Source organism: Microcaecilia unicolor, chromosome 2 (genome assembly GCF_901765095.1).
Source record: "Microcaecilia unicolor chromosome 2, aMicUni1.1, whole genome shotgun sequence".
In the NCBI taxonomy this organism is placed as follows: Eukaryota; Metazoa; Chordata; class Amphibia; order Gymnophiona; family Siphonopidae; genus Microcaecilia; species Microcaecilia unicolor.
In genome coordinates, this window is record NC_044032.1 from 329,431,225 (window position 1) to 329,458,562 (window position 27,338).

Genomic DNA, 27,338 nt, shown 5'->3' on the forward strand with positions numbered 1-27,338 from the left:
CATTTGTATCCCAACCTATTTGCAGGGCTCAATGTGGCTTACATAGTTTTGTTATGACATTGTCATTCCAGAATATCAGATACAGTTAGTAGTGTGAAAAGATTAAGTAGGGAAGAAAGAGGAAGTGATTGGGCGGTGATAGTAGAAGTGGATTTTCCTAACTGGTTGGGTTGGGAGAGTGAATTAGTGGAGCTGTTGGTTCTCGTTGTAGGCCTTGTTGAAGAAGTATGTCTTCAGAGATTTGCGAAAGTTATTTGATTCGACAATTGATTTCAGGTCTGTGGGTAGAGCATTCCATATTTGCGTGCTCGTGTAGGAGAAGGTAGTGGCATGCATCAGCTTGTATTTTAGTCCTTTGCAGCTGGGGAAGTTCAAATTGAGAAATTTGCGGGATCTTCTTGTGGCGTTTCTAGGAGGTAGATCCACTAGATTCAGCATGTAGATTGGGGCATCTGCATGGATAATTTTGTGTACGATCGTACATATCTGAACGCAGTTCTTTAAGTGGGAGCCAGTGCAGTCTCTCTCTAAGGGGTTTTGCACTTTCATATTTAGGTTTTCCAAATATGAGTCTGGCGGCAGTATCTGGGCTGTTTGGAGTTTTTTGATAGTCTGTTCTTTGCAGCCCACATATAGTGCGTTGCAGTAATCCAGATGGCTTATTACCATTGACTGTACAAGGGTGCGGAAGACGTATCTCGGGAAGAATGGTTTTACTCTTTTGAGTTTCCACATGGTGTGGAACATCTTTTTTGTCGTGTTCTTCACGTGGGTATCAAGAGTGAGGTTTCGATCAATAGTAACTCCAGAATTTTCAGGGTTTATTTTGAGACTGGAAGAGAGCAGTATGGTGTGATTATGGTAGAGAAGTTTTTTGTGTTATGTTGGGAGGTGAGTACAAGACATTGTGTTTGTTTCTGCGTTAAGTTTAGTTGGAATGCATCGCCAGGTGTGCATGATTTTGAGACTTGGTTGATTCGTTGGTGATTTCATTTAGATAATGTTTGAACGGGATGTAGATTGTGACATCGTCTGCATATATGAAGGATTGAGGTTTTGGGTTGGCTAGCAGTTTGGCTAACGGTATCATCATTATGGTTGAATAAGATTGGTGATATGGGGGGATCCTTGGGTACGCCACATTCAGGTGTCCATGGAGGTGATCTGTCCGCGTTCATTGTTACTTGGTATGATCTTGTGGTTAGGAATCCTTTAAACCATTTGATTACTGTGCCTCCTACTCCGAAGTATTCTAGTATATAATAGTATTTCATGATTAACCATGTCGAAGGCACTGGACATGTCGAATTGTAGGACGAGTATGTTGTTACCAGTTGCGATTGCTTGTTTGAATGAATTCATTGCAGCTACTAGAACAGTTTCTGTGCGTGGTTTGTCCGAAATCCTGATTGAGATTCGTGCAGGATTGAGTGTTTATTTAGGTATTCAGTGAGTTGTTTCATCACTATGCCTTCCATGAGTTTGGTTATGAGGGGATAGATGCTACTGGGCGGTAGTTGGTTAAGTCCATTGTGTTTTTCTTGGCATCTTTCAGTAGTGGAGTTAGTAGGATATTTCCTTATCCGTGGGAAAGATCCCATTTTGAAGCCTGTGATTTACGTGGGTCGTGAGGTCTATTTGAATTGTTTGGGTGCGGATCTTATTAGACTATTAGGGCATATGTCCAATTTGCATTGTGATTTGGCGTATTTTCCGAGCCATAGTGAGATTTCCTTTGATGAGAGCTTGTCAAAGTTGGTCCATGATCGGTCTCTGGGCATTCTCCGGGTTTCGGGTCTAGGCATCAGGTTTAGTGAATAAAGCATTTACCTTATTTCTACTACCTTGGCCGGTTGTATATTTGGAGGCCTACCCCGCTCACAGTATCACAGCCAGATTACATATTAATAAACACAAATCTGTTATGTTGGATTTATTTCCTGATTAGAGTGTATTGACAGGGTCCCTTTCCTTTATGGTGTGCACAAGATAAGATTAATATTTGCGATTGCAAATGGATTTGCACAAACTTTACTACTAAATATTCTCCCCCCTTGCTGGCAAATACGTCTAACTTGTTACTGCCCTGGCACAATTATCCCTTATTGTTTGGGCGCAATATCATTTCAGTGCCTGTACCCTTCCAAAGTGGCTTTTTGTTCTACAACATCTTTCTTTAATTTTGAAGACTAAGACTATCCAGAGATGTAATAAAATGTTTTGTACGTGTCTGTGGCAAGATAGGAAGCCTCATTTGCATTTCCAATTGTTGCATGTTCCAACAGCAAAAGGTGGCCTAGGGCTATCGGATATCCGTACCTCTCATGTAGCTTGCCCTTTATGTCAAGCCAGGACTGGATAAATGAGTCCAAACTATTTTGTAACCTAGACCTGGAAAAGCAACTTGGTAGGCTTTATAAATTGGCATATAATCTGTCTGCCAGCATCTTTGTACATCGGGAGAGCAGTTCCAGCACACAGACAGAACAAGGAGAAAGCAGCCTCTCTAAACCAGACATTGGTGGGTGACATCATTAACTGTATTTTTTTAAATGTGTGCTGCCTCCTGAGTTCTCCACCTGCTCCAAGTCCTCTGTCTGTCAGCTCCTTTGTACATCGGGAGTGCAGTTTCCAGTGCACAGACAGAACAGAGAGAAAGTGGCCTCTCTAAACCAGACACTGCAGTCATCTACCAACAATTGCAACCTGAGGCACACTGTTGGGTGCTGACATCCGTGCCCAGCGGGCTTAAGGGAAATCAAACTCTGAGGCAGCAGTTTAAACAACTTCTCACTTCAAAGGACTGCTTCCATCATCGAGTCCTGCTGCCTCTCTCCAAACTGTCATCTACCAACAATCGCAGCCTGAGGCTTGCTGTCGGATGCTGATAATAGCTCCCAGCGGGCTCAAGGGAATATCAAGCTCTGAGGTAGCAGTTTAAACAACTTCTCACTTCAAAGGACTGCCTCCTTCAGTGAGTTCTACTGCCTCTCTCCAAGCTGTCATCTACCAGCAATTGCAGCCTGAGACATGCTGTCGGGGCTGACGTCAGCACCCAGCGGGCTACTACTACTATTTAACATTTCTAGAGCGCTACCAGGGTTACGCAGCGCTGTACAAAAAACAAAGAAGGACAGTCCCTGCTCAAAAGAGCTTACATAGTAACATAGTAAATGACGGCAGAAAAAGACCTGCATGGTCCATCCAGTCTGCCCAACAAGACAAACTCATATGTGCTACTTTTTGTGTATACCCTACTTTGATTTGTACCTGTCCTCTTCAGGGCACAGACCGTATAAGTCTGTCCAGCACTATCCCCGCCTCCCAACCACCAGCCCCGCCTCCCACCACTGGCTCTGGCACAGACCGTATAAGTCTGCCCAGCACTATCCTCGCCTCCCACCACCAGCTGGCTCTGCCACCCAATCTCAGCTAAGCTCCTTAGGATCCATTCCTTCTGAATAGGATTCCTTTATGTTTATCCCACGCGTGTTTGAATTCTGTTACCGTTTTCATTTCCACCACCTCCCGCGGGAGGTCATTCCAAGTATCCACTACTCTCTCCGTGAAAAAATACTTCCTGACATTTTTCTTGAGTCTGCCCCCTTTCAATCTCATTTCATGTCCTCTCGTACTTGCTTACAATCTAAAGGCTCAAGGAAAATCAAGTTCCAAGGCAGCAATTTAAACATCTTCTCACTTCAAAGGACTGCTTCCATCAGCGAGGCCTGCTGCCTCTCTCCAAGCTGTCATCTACCAGTAATCGCAGCCTGAGGCACGCTGACGGGTGCTGATGTCAGCGCCCAGCGGGCTCGAGGGAAATCAAGCTCCGAGGCAGCAATTTAAACAACGTCTCACGTCAAGGGACTGCTTCCATCAGCAAGTCCTGCTGCCTTTCTCCAAGCTGTCATCTACCAACAATTGCAGCCTGAGGCACACTGTCAGGTGCTGATATCAGTGCCTAGCAGAGTCAAGGGAAATCAAGCTTTGAGGTGTCACGCCTCAGGCATCACGCCAAAGAGGTATGCCAAAGGGGCACCAGGACACTCCGCATCAGAGAGATACATATATTTATTAAATTCATCATATGCAGTAGGTCTACTTCCATATATTATCTCACACTAGTCTCAAAATGTTCTTCCAGTTATCCACAGTTAATTGACCAACCAACTTATAATCGAAACTGATCATCGGCCATCTTCCGACACAAATCGGGAGATGGCCGGCAATTTCTTAAAAGTGGCGAAATCGGTATAATCGAAAGCGGCATTTTTGACAGCATCGCCGCTTTCCCGTCGCTTCGCTGGCGAAAGTTCAAGGGGGGTGTGTCGGTAGATTAGCGAAGGCGGGCATGGGCGTGGCTACCAGATGGCCGGCTTTCGCCGATAATGGGAAAAAGCGGCGTTAAGCAGTATTTCGCCGGGTTTACTTGGTCCTTTTATTTTCACAACCAAGCCTCAAAAAGGTGCCCCAACTGACCAGATGACCACTGGAGGGAATGGGGGATGACCTCCCCATACTCCCCCAGTGGTCACCAACCCCCTTCCATACTAAAAAAAATAAAACTAAAAACCTTTTTTGCCAGCCTGTATGCCAGCCTCAAATGCCGTACCCACCTCCATGACAGCAGAATGTGTTGTATCCTCTGACAGCCTTTCCCTGGTTGCGATGTTGCTCTCAGGTGAGTGTGACACCTTTCTGTTAGGTGCCCTGCAGAGTCACATTAGCAATGCATTGTGGTGGGTGTAGGGTACTGGGCTCTACTCCCATGATGCTTTTCCCCCCTGCTAACTGGGTCTGAGTGTGCCCTGTTGTGTTTCCTGTTGTAGTCCATGCGGTAGTGGCCATTTTTGTAAGCCAGTTTTATTTCCCTTTCCTGTGTTACCCACGTTAGAGAACGTAGTTCTTACCTTGAATGGTGCTGAAAGAGGGCATTGTACACCATTGTGCCAGCTCTGACCTACTGCTAATCTTAGTACCAGGGGACTCTTTGCCAGTGGGGCACAACCTCTGATCTGCAGTTAACTGTGAGTAAACATGGTTATTTCAAGAAATGACTTTTTCAGAGAGATTAGTCTTCAGGTGTGAACTGGTGTGCCAAAGTTATACAGCAGCAATAAGACCTAGAGGCTGTATGCAGGTCCCTGGAGCAATTTTAGTGGGTGCAGTACATTTGTGGGTAGTGGGTTTTGGGGGAGGGGGGGTTTGGGGGCTCAGCTCCCAAAGTAAGGGAGTTATGCACATGGGAGCTTTTCTGAAGTCCACCTCAGTGACTCCTAGGGTGGCTGGTTGGTGTCCTGGCATGTCAGGGGGGCCAGTGCACTAAAAATGCTGGCTCCTCCCACGGCCAAATGCCTTGAATTTGGCCAGGGTTTGAGATGGCTGACATAACTTTCCATTATCACTGAAAAACAAACCCGGCCATTTCAAACCCGGCGAAACTCCACGGAATTTGGCCGGGCTAAACCATATTAGATGGCCAGCTATCTTTTTCAATAATACGGTTCCAGCCAGCTGTAGCGCCGCCGCCAACATAGATCGCCGGCGATCTATTTGGCCGGCGACGTTCGATTATGCCCCTCTATATATTACTATTTTATATTTTCTTAAACAACCATTCTAATTAATTAACAGTCTTTATTCAAAATACTATCAAAAAATCACAAATTATTCACTTGGCATAAAAACAAACATACACATACCTCAATCATTCTCAATTCTCTATCGCTCACATATTCTCAATACCAATCAACAACATATTTCACACTTTAAAATATTATAGAATAGTGTGTGGTCAAAATATCAAGAAACCAAGTTCTTTTATCAGTCACCACTATTAAGGAACCCAGACATCAATGGGTAATGCCTGAGCGGTACAAACTTCCATTGTTCTACTACTACTACTTAACATTTCTAAAGCGCTACTAGGGTTACGCAGCGCTGTACAGTTTAACAAAGAAGGACAGTCCCTGCTCAAAGGAGCTTACAATCTAAAGGATGAAATGTCAAGCTGGGCAGTCTAGATTTCCTGAAGAGAGGTATAGTGGTTAGGTGACGAAGGCGACCTTGAGGAGGTGGGCTTTGAGCAAGGATTTGAAGATGGGTAGGGAAGGGGCCTGGCGTATGGGCTCAGGGAGTTTATTCCAGGCATGGGGTGAGGCGAGGCAGAAAGGGCAGGGCCTGGAGTTGGCGGTGGTGGAGAAGGGTACTCCTTGCAAATTGTTATTCTTTCAAAAGTTCTTGGAGAAAACCACAGTCTTAACAGTTTAACGGTTCCAATTTTCCTTCTTGAAAAGATTCCACACTCCAACCATTTTATGTCACATTTTAACTGGTTCTCCCTCTATCACTTTAGAAACCTACTTTAATAGCCCAGTGATTATTTCTAGCAGGTTTAAAATTAAAGCAGGAAACCACAAAACACAATATGACAAATTCAATTATTGTAATCAACTAAATCATACACACATCAATCAAAAACACCTGACTCAAAGCCGCCCTACTCAAAACAAAACATAACCCTTTCTCCACAAAAAAAACATCTACAATATTAAATTCAACACTCATAATTCAATCTCATTTACACCAGTCCCAGTTGGATATGTAATGCCATATCTACAATAAACAAAACACAGTTAATCAGGGAATGGCTAGAAGAAGAACAATTAGACCTCCTATTGATTACTGAAACCTGGCTACATGCACAAGACGATCCCATATTAAATGACCTAAGTCCCCCAAGTTACAAAATTCATCACCAAGCTGGAAAAGGAAAAAAAGAAGGAGGCATTGCATAATATATAAATCCTTTTTCACAATTGCTTGCGAAACAATTGCTTGCGAAATCATCGACGACACTCTGATCCTGTCTGCATCATCCTTTTTACCGCCCACCAGAGAGGTAGCAGTCAACAGAAAATATCTTCACTGAATTTGTATCTAACATATGCACTAAATTTGATAAGGTCCTACTAGTAGGGGACATCAGTTTACACCTAGAAAATCAGAATGACAGTAATACAAAAAATTTACTTGACTTTTTAAACTACTGGCAACTCACACAGCCATACCTCTCACAATAGAGGTCACTTACTTGACCTATTAGCCTATAAATTTGCAAACAACAACAACTTTCATCTAAGTAACCATACTTGGACTCAAGCTCCCTGGTCAGATCACAGTAAACTCGAATTCTCCCTCTATTGGAGGGAAAATACAAAATCAATAAAAATAAAAGTACTACGACTCCTCACAAAACATCTGTTCTAAACATCTTGAGCAATCCTCCAGCAGTGTCACGTCTGTGGCCGTGACCACCCTCAGACTTACCTTGTTCCTGGGGTCAGCTTCCTAGCTGGCTCCTGTTTCTTCTGTCTGTCCTTTCTGAGCTAGCTCTGGCTCTCTGTGCTGGCTGCATCCAGCAGCATGACACTAATTGCTTCACTATACTGCACCTGTGGGTGTTGCCTGGGTTAGCTCTTTCTCTCTGTGTGTGTGCTGGCTGCTTCCAGCATGACTCTAATTGCTTCACTACACTACACCTGGGTGTGGGAAGCCTCTCTTGTTTTCACTGTGCTTTCTGCCTGCTCGGTGGTTTGTGCCTGAACAGCCTCCATAGTTACTTAGAGATGGCTGCAGCTGCCGTCTCTGGTGTTGAAGGGCTTTATTAAGCACTTAGAGACTGCAGCCTTTGCCTTTGCATCGTCTAAGGTCCCTGGTATGTAGAGTGCTCTGTGCACTGCTACACTGTCCAGTTCAGTGTGAGTTCTAGCTTGTTACTAGTTAGCTTGGCACAGCTTTGCTTGTTAGCCTGTGTACAGCTTTACTAGTTCTCCTGTGTTTGCGTAGTGTTATGCTCTTAGGCCAGTCAGGTTAGTAGTGTCTGCTGCACTACGATTAGCCTCTCTCTGGGTTCCTGCCCAGCTTCTTTCTGTGTCTGTTGTCCTTCCGTGGGGGGGTCTTCCCTGCCACTGTCTGTCTGTGGACTGCGGGTCCTTCCTGGCTTACCCTGTGTTGGGGTGAAGCCTCTGTCTGTGGACTGCGGGTCCTTCCTGGCTTACCCTGTGTTTGGGGTGAAGCCTCTGCTCCAGGCTTACCCTGTGTTGGGGTGAAGCCTCTGCCTCCAGGCTTACCCTGTGTTGGGATGAAGCCTCTGTCCCTGGCTTACCTGAGTTGGGGTGAAACCCTTGTCCGGGTTGGTTCTCTGTTTGCTCTGCTACCTGCCCAAGACCCTTGGCCTGTTCTTCATGGTTACTCTGTTTGCTGTGCTGCCTGCCCCAGACCCTTGGCCTGTTATTCCTGGTTTGCTCTCTTACCCCCGAGTCCTGCCTTGCCTACCTGCTTGTATATCCTGAGTGTATATCCTGAATCCTGTGTCTGTCTAGCTAGTGTGTATTTCCTGGGTGATTATTCCTGTATCCTGTCTCCACCTAGCTAGAGGGTTTACCCTGTGGGTATTCCCGGATCCCCATTCTGCCTAGTGTGTATGCTGCCCTAGTCCTTGCTCCTGCTAAGCTTCTGTACGCCTTGTGTTCCTTGGTCTGTCTTCTGGGTCTTGCTAGTGGCTGTGCAGCAGCACTCTGTCTGTGTTTAGTTCCTAGTCTAGTCTCCCTCGTGTTTCCTAGACCCAGGTGGGTCCTCTGGTTCTCCAGTTCCGGCCCTGTCCTGCAAGTCCTGCCGGCCACCTGCACGTTGGAGCTCAACTCTAACGGAAACGGTGGCCCAAGCGCAGGTGAAGCGGATCCTGTCCTGCCGGTTCCAGCTGCCTATTTCCAATCCAGAGTACCAGTCCGGTCCTTCCGTAAGTCCAGCTCCAGGGTGGTCTTGCCTGCCGCTGCCGCTCCTCGGCAGTGGTCCAAGGGCTCACAAACTTCAGTTCCCGCCTCGAGAACCTGATAGGATGCCAAGGCCCTCGAGAACGCGACAAGCAGACAATAACAACTTTATGATTAAATGGGATGACCTATTCAAAATGTCTTAAATAACATAGCTCCCCTCAAATCTATATCCAAACCAACCAGAAAATTTTACCTTGGTTTAATCAATCTGTCCTTCTTTTGAAAAGGAAATGTAGAAAACTAGAAAGAAAATAGGCTAAAGACAAATCAAATGAAAAATTAATTGGAAAATTGCCATCAAAACATATAAAAATGAGATCAAAACTGCAAAAAAACTCAATACTATAACAAAGTAATCAGAGGTAATTTCTTAATACCAGTAAACTTTTCATCTGATAAAAAGCCTATTATCCACAAAAGAAATAACCACAACCACTGAGTCCCCACCAACAGTAGAGCAACTGGCTATGTTTTTCCAAACAAAAATAGTTAAAATCAGAGAAGGGTACTCAAATTAAAATCAACTATCAAAATATTTATGAAAAACAGACACACATACAGGAATAGCCACCAACAGAATCTGGTCTTCCTTCCAGCTACCAACCCATGACACAGTAAACATTACCCTCCTAAAATACTCAGGTCTCACAATGCATACTAGATCCTTGTCCTAGTTACCTTATGAAAGAAGCTCTTAATATATTCATTAATCTGCTTCAGCAGATATCTCCTTCTAGCTATTCCACAGCACTTTCCCTGATAATAAAGGTTCTATTATCCAATCACATAACTGATGTAACAAACTGCAGACCAGTAGCCTCCATTCCTTTGATGATAAAGGCAATGGAAAGAATAGTAGCCGCACAAACTATGGGACTACCTTTCACATTTCTCCCTACTACACAAATCGCAATCAGGTTTCAGACTAGGCTGTAGCACCAGACTGTCCTTACTACCCTTGTATCAAATCTCAGAAAAGAAATTTGCATAGGGTCTAAGATCTTAATAATGCAGTTCGATATGCCTAGTACATTCGATGTAGTAGTTCAAGGAATCCTACTACTACTACTATTTAACTTTCTAAAGCGCTACTAGGGTTACGCAGCGCTGTACAATTTAACATAGAAGGACAGTCCCTGCTCAAAGAGCTTACAATCTAAAGGACAAATGTACAGTCAGTCAAGAAGGGGCAGTCAAGATTTCCTGAAAGGTACAAAGGTTAGGTGCCGAAAGCAACATTGAAGAGGTGGGCTTTGAGCAAGGCTTTGAAAATGGGTAGGGAGGGGCTTGGCGTAAGGGCTCAGGAAGTTTATTCCAAGCATAGGGTGAGGCGAAGCAGAATGGGCGGAGCCTGGAGTTGGCGGTGGTGGAGAAAGGTCCTGAGAGGAGGGATTTGTCCTGTGAGCGGAGGTTTTCGGAGGGAACGTAGGGGAGATGAGGGTAGCGGAGGAGTGGCCTAGTGGTTAGGGTGGTGACTTTGTCCTGGGGAACTGAGGAACTGAGTTCGATTCCCGGCACAGGCAGCTCCTTGTGACTCTGGGCAAGTCACTAACCCTCCATTGCCTGCCGCATAGAGCCTGCCATGAGTGGGAAAGCGCGGGGTACAAATGTAACAAAAATAAAAATAAATGAGGGGCTGCAGACTGAGTGCATTTGTAGGTAAGAAGGAGAAGCTTGAACTGTATGCGGTATTTGATCGGAAGCCAGTGAAGTGACCTGAGGAGAGGGGTGATATGAGTATATCGGTTCAGGCGGAATATAAGACGTGCAGCAGAGTTCTGAACGGATTGAAGGGGAATAGATGGGTAAGTGGGAGGCCAGTGAGGAGTAGGTTGCAGTAGTCAAGGCGAGAGGTAATGAGAGCGTGGATGAGGGTTCGGGTGGTGTGCTCAGAGAGGAAATGGCGAATTTTGCTGATGTTAAAGAGGAAGAAGCGACAGATCTTGGCTGTCTGCTGGATATGCGCAGAGAAGGAGAAGGAGTCGTCAAAGATGACTCCGAGGTTGCGGGCGGATGAGACGGGGAGGATGAGGGTGTTATCAACTGAAATTGAGAGCGGAGGAAGAGGAGAAGGGGTTTTGGTGGAAAGACGATAAGCTCGGTCTTGGCCATGTTCAGTTTCAGGTGGCGGTTGGACATCCATGCAGCAATGTCGGATAGGCAGGCCGATACCTTGGCCTGGGTCTCCGCGGTGATGTCTGGTGTGGAGAGATACAGCTGAGTGTCATCAGCATAAAGATGATACTGGACCCATGAGATGAGATCAGTGAGCCCAGGGACGAGGTGTAGATAGAAAAAAAGAAGGGGTCCAAGGACAGATCCCTGGGGAACTCCAACAGAGAGCGGGATGGGGGTGGAGGAAGATCCATGAGAGTGTACTCTGAAGGTGCAGTGGGAGAGGAGGAGAACCAGGAGAGGACAGAGCCCTGGAACCCAAATGAGGACAGTGTGGCGAGAAGTAGATCATGATTGACAGTGTCAAAAGCGGCGGATAGATCGAGGAGGATGAGGATGGAGTAGTGGCCTCTGGATTTGGCTAGGAACAAGTCATTACAGACTTTAGAGAGTGCTGTTTCTGTCGAGTATAGAGGGCGAAAACTGATATATACCACATTGGAAGATGAGCATGTGAAAGATTCCTTTATGTTGAATTTTTTCCCTTGTGAATGACTGGGGTCCTGTGAAATGTTTTGGCATAGCTTGCAGCTGGATGTATTGCAGGGAAATGTGCCCTTCTCTTCATTTTCAGTCAATGTGGTATATATCATTCAGTGTAAAAATGTAACGAAGGATGCTATATTGGAGAAACAGGCCAGATGCTTAAGACAAGATTCAATCTGCACAGACATCACATGAAAATAGCCGGTGCCAGACAGGCCCCCACCCCTGTGGGCCAACACTTTACAAGACCAGAACACTGCACCAGTGATTTCACAGTAAGAATCCTGAAAGATAACTTTAAAACAATACAGGAACGTAAGACCTTTGAAGTCAGAATGATTGAATATTTTGACACCCAACAGACAGGACTTAATAAGGATCTGGGTTTTCTAGCCCATTATAAACCATAAAGTTGTATTTCTCTGTTTATTTCTCTGTTTATCACCTTCCTCTCACCTACCACACACCCATCCTGTTAGAATATCAATGAAACGCTTTGATGTCCCCATGCATACCCCACCCTCCCACTCTGTCAGACTGTCAAAGTAATGCTTTGATGTTCTCTTATATATACTATCTGCTACCACATTTGCTTATTTCTGATCTGACGAAGAAGGGCAACCTTCGAAAGCTAATCAAGAATTGTATTAAGTTATCTAATATAATAAAACGCACCGTGAACGTTCTGAAGACAACGTTCTGAAGTCACTCAAACACTCCCTGGCTGTAGGGTTCGTGGATTCATGGTGTGAAGCCAGCCAGCCGTCTCTGCCCCGCCCTCGCGTCAAACGTCATGACGTCGAGGGGGGAAAAAAAAAAACAAACGGATCGCACCCACGCACGGTGCGTTTTATTATATTACATTTACCTCCGTGGTGGCGGTTGTGGAAGCGCAGTGTCAGGGAAGGAGGCGGCGCTCCCGACGTCTCTAGCCTTCCCTTCGCTGTGTTCCGCCTTCTTCTGACGTCAAGGATGACGTCAGAAGAAGGCGGAACACAGCGAAGGGAAGGCTAGACGTTGGGAGCGCCGCCTCCTTCCCTGACGCTGCGCTTCCGCAACCGCCACCACGGAGGTAAATTTAAAAAGAAAAAAAAAAGGGATGTTGTGGGGAGAGAAGAGGGTGGGCAGTAAAGTTGAACAATGGGAGCGGGAGGGCAGGGGAGAAACGACAGCATGGATGCAAAGGGGGGGGGAGAAGAGGGGGGCCAGGGGGACATGGGAGAGAGAGGAGCATGGATGCGAGGGGGGGTCATGGAAGGGAGAGAGGGAAATTGCTGGAAAAGGATGAATGGAGGGGGCAGGGACAGAGGAGCATGGATGGGCATGGATTGGGAGGGCAGGGCTCAGGGAGAGAGGGGAATTGCTGGAAAGGGATGAATGGAGGGGGCAGGGGACAGAGGAGCATGGATGGGCATGGATTGGGAGGGCAGGGCTCAGGGAGAGAGGGGAATTGCTGGATAGGGATGAATGGAGGGGACAGAGGGCATGGATGGATATGGATTGCAGGGCAGGGCTCAGGGAGAGAGGGGAATTGCTGGAAAGGGATGAATGGAGGGGCAGGGACAGAGGAGCATGGATTGGGAGGGCAGGGCTCAGGGAGAGAGGGGAATTGCTGGATAGGGATGAATGGAGGGGACAGATGGGCATGGATGGATATGGATTGCAGGGCAGGGCTCAGGGAGAGAGGGGAATTGCTGGATAGGGATGAATGGAGGGGGCAGGTGACAGAGGAGCATGGATGGGCATGGATTGGGAGGGCAGGGCTCAGGGAGAGAGGGGAATTGCTGGATAGGGATGAATGGAGGGGACAGATGGGCATGGATGGATAGGGATTGCAGGACAGGGCTCAGGGAGAGAGGGGAATTGCTGGATAGGGATGAATGGAGGGGGCAGGTGACAGATGGGCATGGATTGGGAGGGCAGGGCTCTCACACTCTCTCTCTCTCATATACAATGTCTTTCTGACTCACACTCTCACACACTCTGTCTCACACTGTATCACATTCACTCTCTATGTGCCACACAGTCACTCACACACTCACTTGGTCTCATACACTCACTCTCACAGAATCTGTGTCTCACACACACTCTCTCTCTCGCACACACACACACACACACTCTCTCACACTGTGTCTCACATACACACTTGCACACACTCTCATTCTCACACACACACTCTCTCACAAACACACTCACACCCAGACTCACTCTCTCTCTCACACACACACACTCACACTTTCACTCTGTCTCTCACACAGTCACTCTTACATACACTCTCCCAAACATACACACTCCGAGGAAAACCTTGCTAGCGCCCGTTTCATTTGTGTCACAAACGGGCCTTTTTTACTAGTGTCCAATAAAAAAGGTATCATCTTATTTTCTTTTCCATGTTTTATTTTGTTTGATTTCTATTGATAAACTAATAATTACTTAAATTCTGTTTGCTTTTATAGTCATCGCTGACTCTGCTCAGAGGGTTTCAACCCTGGTTCCTACCATGTTAAGATGTAGCCCATCATTAGCCCTTTGTTTTTCCATATATTGCTCCATTCTCCTGTAATAGGCTTTGAGCCACCTATTGAATTTTTATTATGTAGTCTTTCCTCGCCCTTTCCATAGGCTGGTAGTAGTTAAGAAAAATCTACAGACTGTACAAAGACTTTAGCCACTCCTCCAGCTTCTGGAAAGTTCTGTATGCTACAGGTGTGCTATTTTTGGCCAAGTCATATGTCCCCAGGTAGATTATGACATCAGTGTTAGAATCCTTACTCTCTTCTCAGAATTTGGTTAGTATTCCTGCTGCAGAGGATCCATTTGGTTAGTATTCCTGCTGCAGAGGATCCTGGAAGGCATTTCACCTTGTTGGGACACATGGATTCTATTCCCAAGTTAATGCCTCTGACAGTGAAGTCCCCTAACAGCAAGAACTTTGTTATGAGCTAGAACTTTCTCTTGATCAGGTGCTGCTTTCAAGTAACTAACACCATCTCTTTTCAAGGCCCTGAAGACCAACAAAGAGTTTGAAATTCACTGTTAAAGCTGGACAGCCAATGGGTGTCTCTTAGTATCAGGTGGTTTGATCATGGCAGATACCAGCAGTAATAACATAGACAACAGCATTTTGACTGAACTGTACTACTCATTTAGGTGCTCATTTTCAAAGAACATACAAAGTTCCATAGTAACATATATAAATGTGTAAGTCTACTTTGAAAATGAGCCTCTTAATGAGTTAGAAATACCCAACTAGAGTGGAATTTCAGTCAGCAGTATGGCTTTCAAAATATTTGAGAAATGGTATAAAGCCGAAGGTAAAAGTACCCACAGACTTTGTTTTTCTCTTCATGATTTTGAACATTGCCACTATAATTATTAATAAAAATATTTTATTAACAAATAAAATGCATGTAATTGAAACATCTAAAACACTTTACTGTTCCTAGGTTTCACAACAAAGGAGTGTACGTTAAAGCTGGATTGCAGAAGATAAGTCACAACAAAAATCTTCATAAGAATCTAAAACTTCAAGTGGACCAGCAAGAAGTGGAGTTGCCAAACATTGAAGGCCTTATTTTCCTTAATATCCCCAGGTAGACTGTCACAAATAAGATTTTTTTTCCAAGTAGCTTTGGGTCTTACCTGGACAAATCTTGGCTTTTGAAAACTCAGGGCCACTTTCAGCCAATTTGTTGTCTACACAAAATGTATCCATTTATGTGAAGACCCCACCTGGGACATTCCAAGCACATGCTTTTAGTTTAACTGATCACTGCTTAACCAGTTATACCAGGGTATTATTTATTCAGAAGGACAGGATACATACTTAGGAATGTCATCTCTCTATATAAAACGCACCTCCAACGTTCTAATGAAGCCGGAAGTTGTAGTTGTGTAGATCGCTTTTGCCCATGAGTGTGTGCCCCGCCCTCGCGTTACAACGTGATGACGTCAAGGGCGGAGCAATCACACTCACCAACTCACCGAGGTAGGGTGGGGGATTACCTTGCTAGCGCCCGATCGTCATGACGTCGAATCGCATCGCTCAGACGCATAACGGACCTATCCACCACCCGAACAACATCAATTGCCGGCGCAGAGAAGAAGAGAAATGTGGCTGTCGTCAGCACAGGTACACGACGGCGAAGGGGGAGGGTTTTCTGCAGGAAGGGGGGGTCGACGGGTCGCAGCACGGGGGTCAAGGGGTCAGTAACACCGGGGGGGGGAATCTGGAACTCGGTGGGGGGGCGTGAGGGGGCCTTGAACTGGGAGGGAGGGACGGCCGTCAGGGGGCCTTGAACAGGGAGGGAGGGAGGGGGTCTGCAACTCGGAAAAAAGGAAGGGCGGAGGGAGGGGGGGTCTGGAACTCAGAAGGAAGGAAGCAAGGGAGGGAGGGGTGTCTGGGAGGGAGGGGGCTGGAATTTGGGAGGAGGGAGGGGAGTCTGGAGACAGGGAGGGTGGGTGGGAGGGAGGGAGGGGGAATACCTTGCTAGCGCCCGTTTCATTGCCTACCGAAACGGGCCTTTTATACTAGTTATATAAAAGATAATATTAAAGCAGTAAAATAGCAAAAATAAGGAGGAGGCACTGTTGGTTAATCTGGAAAGAGGGAATGGGACATCTATTTATACTGGTGTGATATACACACTTTTACAGCCAGAAATAGAGATTCAACTGAAGACATTCATAAAATTTCTATGAAAGAAGTGCTGTTGGTAGAAAACTTCAGTCTATCAGACATTGATTGATATATCCAGACTGTGGTGTCATCTAAAAGTAAAGAGATCCTAAATTTTCTAAAGGGAGAACTCTTCCAGCAGCTGGTAAGAGAGAGTAGTACTAGAGAGAATAGTACTGGAGAGAGTAGTACTATACCTGATGCTTACGAATGGGAAGAGCGATAGTGTCTTTGTGTAGGTCTCTGGTGAGATCTCATTTGGAGTATTGTGTGCAGTTCTGGAGTCTGCACCTCAAAAGGTTATAAAGAAGATGGAATTGGTCCAGAGGGTGGCTCTTAAAATGGTGTGTACATAAAGACAGCGTAGGTTTCCTTCTTAAAGCAGGTACTTACAGTAATCCTGATTTGCATACAAATGCACTTCTATAAATTTACACCTTCTCTAAGGAAATATAAATATATGCATACTCTCTCTGAGTTTAGCGTGTGTGCACACAGCAATTCTGACTCAGTTATGCCCAAACTGTGCACTCAGGAATGCGTACATATAGATTTTTTAAAATGCATGTGCAGTTGTCAGTATGTGTATTTATATGTGCATATACCTGCACATATGAAACATGTGTAAAACATGGAAATGACATGGAAATTGAATTATAAAATTACTCTCATTATATAAAAAAAAAACTCTAGCATGCTTTTAAAGACCTTCTTAGAGATTTTGATACTGTACAACTTGATAATACATTAAGTTTAAAAAACATTAAAAATAGATCTTGCATCTGACATTTCTGCAGCTGGGATCACATGGGGGAAACTACACACACATTTGTGTAGTTTGCATCCAAACTTAAATGCATACATGGTTAGAAAGGGCTAAATATAACTTACATGAGTACGCAGATGTGGAATGCACTACCAACTTACTTAAAAATGATAAACAAACTAAATAGCTTCCGAAAAGCTCTGAAAACCTATCTCTTTAACAAGGCCTACCACGAGAACCCATAATTAACTACAATACAACACCTAAGCACCTTCTATTCAGATTGTCTTACTCTACAACTCCTTGACCAGATCCTCTTGCTCTCTCTAATTTCTTTGTAACACCAATTGTACTATTGACCCTGTTATGACGATGCCATAACAGATCTTTGTAAGCCACATTGAGCCTGCAAATAGGTGGGAAAATGTGGGATACAAGTGCAATAAATAAAAATAAAATAAACTAATGTAAGTGTCTGTATTTAACTGTCTGCGCTAGGTAGTTTTGGACCTTGTTGGGTCTAAAAGCTAATTCCAATTGACTCACTAGATTTTTCTGGAAATTTTCCTCTATGGGACCTGTGTACAAAATGTTTTCTCATTTCATCTCAAGTTTTTAGTGGATAAGACTTATGAGAGCAGTTTTCAAATAGTCTGCTTACGTGCAAACTACATAGATGATTTTAATACATATACTTAAATCAAATTTTCAAAAAGAAACTACGGACATTTATTCTTTTTGAAAATTAGAAAGTATGAAGTAAAATATAAAGCTTTCCACTTACTTTGCACTTGCTATTTATATGGCCAGTGGAAATGGCAAGTTGGCATGCATACATTTAAAAATTGAGTATGCACATATTGTTTTCCTCATGCTAAAATGTCAGTTGGTCATGCAATTTTACTGTGTTAAATACTTTTGGCAATTGCCGCCACATGTGAAATGTCTATTTAATTGATGTACTGTAATGTTTTATATTTACATCAGTATCTCATTGAGGGGCCCTTTTACTAAGCAGTGGTAAGCCCAATGCGGGCTTACTGCTCGGCAATCCAGAACTACTTCCAGCCCAACGCGGGCACTGGTGTTCCATCCCCAGCACACAGCATTTCCGCATGGGTTTAACTGGGGGTAATCGCTGCCCGGTTACCGCAAGAGCCCTTATCGCCACCTCGCATGGTCATGTAGGAAGAGCAATCTTACCACATGGCCATGTCTTTTTTGGTCTTTTTACCCACTGTGGTAAAAAGGGCCTCAGCGCACAGCAAAAATGGCCCCTGTATGTTTATGTTTGTATGTTTTATGCAAGATATTATTCTTACTTTGCAGCTGGGGATCAGGAGCTGATCTGTGGGGTGCCTATAGTGATAATATTATGAAAAACCAAGAATCGATGATGGTTTACTGGAAGTTGTTGGTGTGACTGGAGTTGTCCACATGGTAAGTCCTTGTCAAAATATTTCTCCTTGGATGGTTTATCTGAATTTTTCTGTTTTATCTATGTGTAATGGCAGCAGCTCAACTGGGAGCCTGATATTCAAAAAGAGTTGGGCTCCTAAATGCGTGACCTATTTTCAGCCAGACTTATGAACCTAAGATTTCAGTTGAAAATGTATCTTAATTTAGAAGCCTAAAAGTTATGCTCATAATATATTTATGAGCTTGATTTATGGGCCTAGTGCTGAAAATCAGTGTTAAGCTCCTAACATTTTCCCCTACCCTAAATCCAGTCATGTTGCCACCCACAGAGTTTAATGAAATTTTGAATATAAATTTAGGCATTCAGCACCCAAACTCAAATGCATGAATGGTTAGATAGGGATAAATATAATGAATGTAAGTGTCTGTATTTAACTGCACTAGGCAATTTTGGGGATCAGGAGCATCTAAGTTTGGGTGCAAATTATACAAATATAATTTGAGAGTTATTCTCCAAAATTGACCCATTAAAAATGTACTGAGTGCCTAAATTTATGCTCAAAATTTCATTAAAATTTGGGGGGTAGCAACATGGGCGGATTTAGGGTGAGGAAAAAAGCACTAATTTTCAACACTAGCCCATAAATTAGGCTCATAAATATAGACAAAACTGGGAGAGGGGTGAAGCACATAGGTGCACAGGTGCTCATCAGTCCTCCCTGTCGAGGGTAAAGGCCAAGGCAGAGAAGCTTGCATTCTGGAGATGAATGCATGGGTGGTGTTTTTGAAAGGATGAAGGCTGGCTAACCTACTGAAGAGGGCTTTAAGCTAGATTTGGGACAGGATGATCAAAGCTCCCAGGTAAGTGAATCATTAATTCTCTGAGAACAAGAAGGCAGTTGTATTCTCACAGCTGGGTCACATCATCTGATGGAGCCTGGTGCGGATGCTGACTAGCAAGATTAATGTAGAATTTTCTAGCAGCATCCCACTGCACATGCACTGTTGTGTTCCTGCCCAACAAGCGAGCATGGGTCCCTGAGTCTTCTTTTTCCCACAGAGCAGGAAGGATGTGTCATTGTTTTCTCCTCTCAGTGCTTTGTTTTCTCTGATTCTGAGTGCCTTCCCATGTGGGTATTTTTGTCCCTTTTGTGATTATTATTCTTTCCTCTTTATTTTATTCTGTTACCCTTTAAATTTTGTAGTGTTTTTTGTTCTACAAGTTTCCTTTCTTTTTTTAGAGTTGCTAGGCCCATTTAGGCCAGAGCACCGACCTCAGTTTGTATGCTGCCCCTTTTTACAGTTCACAGTTGAGGAGTTTAATTTGGCCGCAGTTCTTTTCTCATGCCTTTGTGTTGGTGCTGTTGTGAACTTCGAGGTACTGCTCCAGAGCTTTTGTGACACAAGCCTATTTTGTTCCAGCTTGATATGAGAGACTTAGAGAAGCACCTAAGCCAATGAAATGGACTAATTCTGCTCTGAACTACACCTTACAGTGGTAATCTTAGAACTTTTCATTTCAGACCTCATCTCTGATTGTTTATCATGCAGGAGAGACTTTAATTACACTTAAGCTTGCTTTCTTTTTGCACTTGAATTGCCCTTACAATTTTTATGACTTTTCTTGGAGTCCTTATGCTCTACTCCCTTCCATTTCATTTCTCTCCTAGGATTGATATGACTCTCTCCTCATTCATGATTTTTGGAAGCAGGGGCATATGTGGGTCTATATAATGTTATATATAAGGTGTGTATATCCGTTTTGTAGCTCTTAGATGATGTGCTCTCAGTTTCCTGCTTGTACCTCATCGGTTCTTAGTACTCAGAGACGGCTTTGCGTACGAGGAAGCGTCGCACGGTAGCAGGGGCTGACTGAGGTCCCCACCTGCAGCCTTGAAGTAAACGTAGACTCTTGAGGAAAAAACAGTTCCCCCAGAACAATTTTATTTCAAATCAGGCATGTTCTATGCTAACCTAACTCACAGCTAATCCTCCCATACATTAAAATGACTTCCTTCAAACTAATCCAGCTCTGGCTTATTTATTTACTGTTCTGGGCTGCCACGCCTAGAAAACAACTATGCGAGAGCTATGTCATGGGCATCCCCACATACGTCCGGCCCATGGTTACAGACTGGACCCTTGCTTAAACAACCTAATTCCTGCACAGATCTTCCATTGAAGCCAATTGAAATTATCACAATCCAGAGAAAACGTATAAAAACAGGCAGAAACCCACCCAATCTAGTGAAAATCAAGCCAAACCAAATGCAAAAAAAAATGACACCAAGCCAATTCATTGCTACTATGAAAATGCCCGTTCTATCTACAACAAGGCACAGAATATAAATGACTAGATAAGCACATCCTAACCCATATGCATCTTCTTCGTGGAGACCTGGCTCCGTTCCACAGCGGATCCCATAATCAGTGATCTGTGTCCTCCAGGATTCAATATCATATCCTTATCCAGAGAGAAGAGGAGGAGGGGTGGCAATGATCTACAACAGCGGCCTCAAGGTTAACCTGCTAGACTCATTCCGCTCACCTAACGTAGAAATTATAGCATGTCAAATTAGCGATGAATCCCTAAGAGTCAAGATAACCTACTCCATTCGGCTGGCCCAAAGAGAAGTAAACTTTCTATGGATTCGTCCTCAAAAACTCCTTAGAATCCCAGTTCAACTTACTACTGGGAGACATTAACTTCCACTTGGAATTTGAAGATGACCCCAGAATCTCTGATTATACTGTTATGTTGGAAAACCTGAACTACACACCGTCTCAGTCGTCAGTCACTCATGAGAAGGGTCATCAACCGGTCATCAACTTGATTTGCTAGCCTGTACAAGCAGAGTGCTAGCAACAAGTTCAGTCACTGTTTTCTGACGTTAACTGGAAACCAGAACAACCACCAAGTTGGAGAAACATGATCCAGTACGGACAGTACAGTATAAGAGCAGAGGAGTAGTGTGATCAACAGGACTCTTCCAGTAATCTAAGGAGACGTAATGAAGAAAAGGGGTCTTTATTCAATTCTAAAACAAAGACTCTCTGAAACGTCACAAATAAAAAATGCAATGCATGTAAATAACATTTGAAAGGATAATAAATAAAAAACTGAAAACATTAAAAAGTATACATGAATGTACATTTCTGTATATTTATAGATATGTAATAAACAATGAGCTCAACATGGGACAATAAATGAGCCCACAGTGTAGAAACAATATTGCAGATAGACATTTGGTCAGACCATCTCATGCTTTCCTTAAACCTAATGTGGAACATGAAGAAGAAGGAGGATCCAAACCAGCTGAAAAGCATTAACGAGAGGTAGGATCAGCCATGACCAATTCTGGGACCAGTTCAAACACTCACAACTACTTGACCATTGTGAAAATTTCAGAGCTGACTAGCCGGAGCACAGCAAGAAAACTCTGAGCATCATCGCCCCTCTAACTTGGAAGACCAAAACCACACGACCAAACACAGCCTGGTTCGATACCGAACTAATCACACAAAACCAAAAATGTATACAACTAGAGTGGAAATGGAAAAAGAAGACAGAAGTGGAACAAATGATAGATGAAAAGAGAAAAACATGGTACTCTAAACAAATAAAAGCTGTCTTCCAATTAGTTGCTAAACTATCAGATACCTCTGCTATAACTCAACAACATAACACCAAACCTCCGACAGCACCAGAATTAGCGAACTACTTCCAAAATAAAATTGTGAAAATCAGATCCACTTTCACTAACCATAGGGATGTCATTACCATAACCTGTGGCACCAACCCTATAGCCTAGAAGAGGACATGATCTGGACTGAATTCAACCCTATAAACTGGAGGACTTCATCACGCTGTACCACAAGTATTCCAAATTCTGCTGCACACTGCACCTCAGCCCTCCACACCTGATGAGTTCTCCTCCAATTGAATTTCTACACAACTTGTTCAACTGGAAACAGCAACTCTCAATGGGTCCATTTTACCCTCAATGAGAGAAATCATCATTACACCCTTAATCAAGAACAGCAATGAATCAAGTGAAATGGTGGCCAACTATAGTCTGGTGGTCTCAATTTCATTGTTCACAAAACTCACGGAAGGCCTGGTCTGCCTTCAATTAAACAACTATCTCACCCAACACGACATTCTGCACATTTCCCAATCAGGATTCAGAACACACCATAACACAGAAACAGTCTTTATATTCATAGTTCATAAAGCCAGAGGTATCTGAGAAGTAAAGGCGGGTCACTATTACTCCAGTTTGATCTATCACGACTTAGTAGACCATGAACTCCTACAATTCCCTAAACCCTGCTGCAATAATGTCCAACGCTATATGTACACCTAAAGATGGTCTTCTGATCTTGACGTAATAACGTCTGAAAAAGTTATATCAATATTCACACTCCAATGTATTCCACTTACCATGCCAAATCACTTGTCCAGGCAGCAATATAGATCATATAAATTCAGTAGGTGATCCTTTTGTTATAAACAAGGACCACCTCCACATTGACACTTAATCTTTCACAGCAGCTGAGATAAAATCCATCAAAGGCACATCTCTTAGTTGAGCTCCATCTGGATAATATCACAACTTTCCAACCATGACTCAACCTTGTCTTGGTCTCGACTCAACCTTTGTCTTGGTCTCAACACAGGCTGTGTTTCATATAGCTTCTTCAGGAGACAATGAGGGGCATAATTGAAAGGTCATCCAAGTACGAATTAGGACGCCCTTGCGAAGTCGGACAAAATCCGGTAGGTATAATCAAATAATAATATGGACGTCCTTAGGCATTCGATTATCGCTGTTCAAAATGCCCAAATAACGGCCACACAAAGGGTAGTAAAAAGGACGCCTTTAGACATTCGATTATCGCAGTTGAAAACGACTAAATCCGGCCCGCATAAACTATAGTCAAAAGAATGTACCTAGGTGTTCCGCAAGTACAGTGCATGCAGTTCCGGACATCCAGGTACTGGAAATATGAGGAACGTTCATAAGTGTAAACTACAGGAGGATCATGCCACTCCACCGAATATTCCTCATATTTTCCATAACTGGATGTCCGGAACTACATGCAGCTATATGCATTTTGTGTATATGTGAAAAGGTTCGCAATGTTCATACTCATCTATATAAGGCAAGCTCCGCACGCATCAAGGGCCCGCACGCATAACAACCATTCATGCACGTCATGGACGTCTATGCTTACGACAGCGTCCACGTGCTGACTCGGCCATATATGGGATGGTAATCCATATATGGAGCTGTGCACGAAACGACGTCCGTCACGCAAGGACGTCCATATAAGGCGCTTGTTCCAAGAACGCTTATTCACTGAGAAATATGGAGGAGTTCCGTAGGGAGCGCAATTTTAGTGAGGCGGAGAGCCTGCTGCTGGTGCGGCTGTGCCTTAGGCACCGGCACAGGCTGTTTATCCAGCACCACCACCTGCCCCCCAGGATACAGGCAACGAGAGTCTGGACCCGGATAAGGGACAGGCTGGAAAGGTAAGTGTTTGTCGTCCCCCCCCCCCCCCCCCCCCACAGTGTTGTGCCTCTGTGCTATTGGATTTACAAATGAATATCTGTGCTGAAGGCAAAAACGACCATCCCCTGACTCCTGCTGTACAAACTTATATCTTACAGACAGTTTGGCATTCACAGGGACCTAGAGTCCCTGCGCAGGAGGTTCCGGCGAGTCAGGCAGGAGAGCCCTGACATCAGGGCAGTGCGACGCCACCTGAGGGCTCGACGTAAGTATTTAAAACAGGACACGTGTACTCATTTGTAATGTATTTATTGAATATGCAAATGTACTGTACAATATCAGTTTCCATGTGGCTAATAGGCAACTAGTAAGTCATAACACCTCTGTCCCAGATCAAGGCCTCAGGTTGCAGGTGCCCTCCCATGAGTGTGGCTGCAACCTCCAACCAACCTCCTCCGAGATGAATGAGATGACATGCCTCACTTTAGTATCCCCCTTTCTGGGGTGGGTGGATACTGGTTCCTGGTAGTCCTGCCTGAGGTCCTACTTTTAGTGGATGTCATTGCCTCATATTAAAGTCATGTGCTAGAACAAAAACAGGTCAGCCAACCCTATTCACATATCTGCCAACATGTCCTGTGTGTTCTGTGTCAGAGCACCTTCCAGGGTTCCCTGTCATGTCATCTGACGCATCTCAATCCCCATGGGTATAGGCTACACCTCACCACACCTTTCCCCATCCCCCACCTCAGGCCACCCAGCTCCTGCACTATGCAAGCCATGTTGCATGTGCTGATCTCAACCACAATCCTTTTACATATACAGGCCTCCAGCAGCAGCAGGAGGAGGAGGTGGCTGAGGAGGCCCAACAGGAAGAGGAGGAGGCAGCCGAGGAGGCCCAACAGGAGGAGGAGAAGGAGGCAGCCAAGGAGGCCCAACAGGAGGAGGAGGAGGCAGCCAAGGAGGCCCAAGAGGAGGAGGAGGAGCAAGTCTTCCTCATCGATGAGGCCATAATGGAGGAGGAGGAGGGGGTCCTCATAATCGATGAGGGCATTATGGAGGAGCTCTCACCAGCTGCAGCTCCATTGCCCTCATCCCCTGGCCTAGCTCCATCCCCTGGGCCAGCTCCAGCCCTGCGCCTCCTGCAGCACCTGGTAGATGGCCAGAACCAGATGCTGCAGGAGCTGAGAGCCATAAGGCAGGGTAATGAGCAGCTCCACAGGCCACTGAGGGTGCTTCTGGCACTGCTCATTACCCTGCTACAAAGGGCACTACACTTGGGGCCTGGCCAACGGTGAAAAAACATTGGTGGTGTGGGGGGATTTGTAGGGTTTTGGGGGGGAATTTGTACGTTTTGGGGGGGATTTGTAGGGTTGGGGGGGGAATTTGTGTCTCCATGTTTAAATAAATATATGTGTTTTATACTGCATATAACAGGGTGTGTGTGTATCTGTACGTTGTGCATTACATATTATGAAATGCTGGTGTTGATGTGAGAGGAGGCAGCAATATGCATTGCATGAAATGTGAGTGTGAAAGAGAAATTTGATGCATATCTGTGATAATTGTGCCCATACAGAAGGCCACCTGTTCATTCCAACCTGCATGGCTGTATGTGCGGGGGGGTGGAGGGGGGGTGGCCCTTACTCTTGAGGCACACAAATGGCCATCCAGCCTCTCTCCCTCCCTCCCCCTTACCATAGAGCCCCACAGCACAGAGTGCTGTAAATAATAGATTTGTTGTCTGGCACTAGTGATCTGCCAAGTAGAAGCATGCAGGTAACCCTAGGTAGCGCATAGACAAGGTTTGCTCTCTGATCACCAGACACCCTTACCCACAACCACACCACATTGGTGGGGCCACCATGGAGCAACAAGCAGCTGGGTCATGTTTTCACATTCCAATCCTTCAACAATGGTATATAGTGCTGAGGAGAAAAGGGAAAACAATAGTCACAGCATTTTGATGGATATTTGTATCAGCACAATTGCAATATAATACAACAGGTACAGAAGGGTAGCCAAATATATATGTGTTTATTTACATTGAGTTTGGTCACCCCTTTTTCAGTAGTAGTTCAAGGGTGTGTTACATTCAGGCACTCTGGATCTGTCTCAGTCCCAGGAGGCTGTTAAATTTCCTCCTGACGCAATGGACAGTAATGTCACTTGGCCAAGTTCACACGGAGCAGCTAGGATTTGAACCCGCAACCTGTGGATTACAAGACTAGTGCTGTAACTACTACGCCACGCCAGCCACCAGGCTGCAGACAGCTGCAGGTAATTTGGATTACAAACTGTAATCAAACACCCTCACCGTCACCATGACTGAAGGGCTCAGTAGGCAGGTACCTGTGGCCACCATGCAAATCGTTTGCAGACTAAAAGTTAGAAATGCTTCACTTTCATAACTATGGAGAATTATAGGAGTGTGTTCAATAATGTGGAAAAGACATTCATTGCATATATTCTTCCCCTTCCCCCCCCCCCCCCCCCCTCCCAGCAACCTTCACAATGGGTGAGCATTTCATAAATGGGGACTGGGGTGCAACACATGAAGCATGGAACCTACCGGCGAGTCCCACAGGTCCAACATGGATATGGACCAGCAACTCCAACGGCAACACCACACAGTACAGCCCTGAAGCACCACCAATAAGTGCCCTCAACGTCCTCCACTGCACAGCATCCACCGGCAAACCTGGCGAAAATATAAGTAACAGTTGAATGCAAAGCACATCCAGAGAATGGGGAGCCCTTGAACAAGTGGCTGAGAACTATGAGCTTACCTTGAACGTGTGTGGCAAGATTCTAAGCAAGCACCCACCTGCAAGGGAAATGTCACTGATGCGGAAATGGAGTTCAAGGGATGTGGAACACTGCAAACAAAGGTGGCGAGGCCAACCTCCCCCCCCCCCCCCCCCCCCCCCCCGCAGATGACACGAAAAATAAAAACCCTACAAACAGGTGTTGAAACGTATACACCCCCCCCCCCCAATGTAAAGAACAATCGGTAAAGTGCAAGCAAACAGCCCGTTTAAAAGGCCAGCACTAAAAGGAATGCAGGTGAGGACACCCATACGGCTCCGCCCATAATCAGAATCGCACCTACAACACAGAGCAGCTGGGGACGCTCATAGTACTCCGCCCATAATCGAAATCGCGCGCGCCAAATCGCTGGAGGAGCTGGGTACGTGTAGGGATTTTGTCCATAATCAAACAACGCCTATCTCAAGGGCGCCCATCCCCCTTTCAACATGGGTGTCTCTGGCGAGTATTTAGGCGTTTTTCTCCGGATTTTCGAATCGCATTGCTACAATGGCACCGAGGCCGCAAGGGTGATTTAGCGATGCCGAAATTGAGCTCCTGGTGCAGGAGATAGACAGGAGACACGTTCATCTGTTCGCTCCCACAGGCCAGAGACTCGCTGCTACTACCAAGCAGCGGTAATGGCAGGCGGT

At 45.0% G+C, this 27,338-nt stretch overlaps 1 protein-coding gene across 1 annotated transcript in view; it reads left to right on the plus strand.

The window, feature by feature from the left end:
* DGKQ (diacylglycerol kinase theta) overlaps window positions 1-27,338 on the plus strand; it is a 679,503-nt gene that overhangs the window by 581,044 nt on the left and 71,121 nt on the right. The window contains 3 exon segments of the mRNA XM_030192090.1: window positions 14,945-15,091; window positions 18,272-18,312; window positions 18,315-18,382. Coding sequence (XP_030047950.1) covers window positions 14,945-15,091; window positions 18,272-18,312; window positions 18,315-18,382 — 256 coding nt within the window.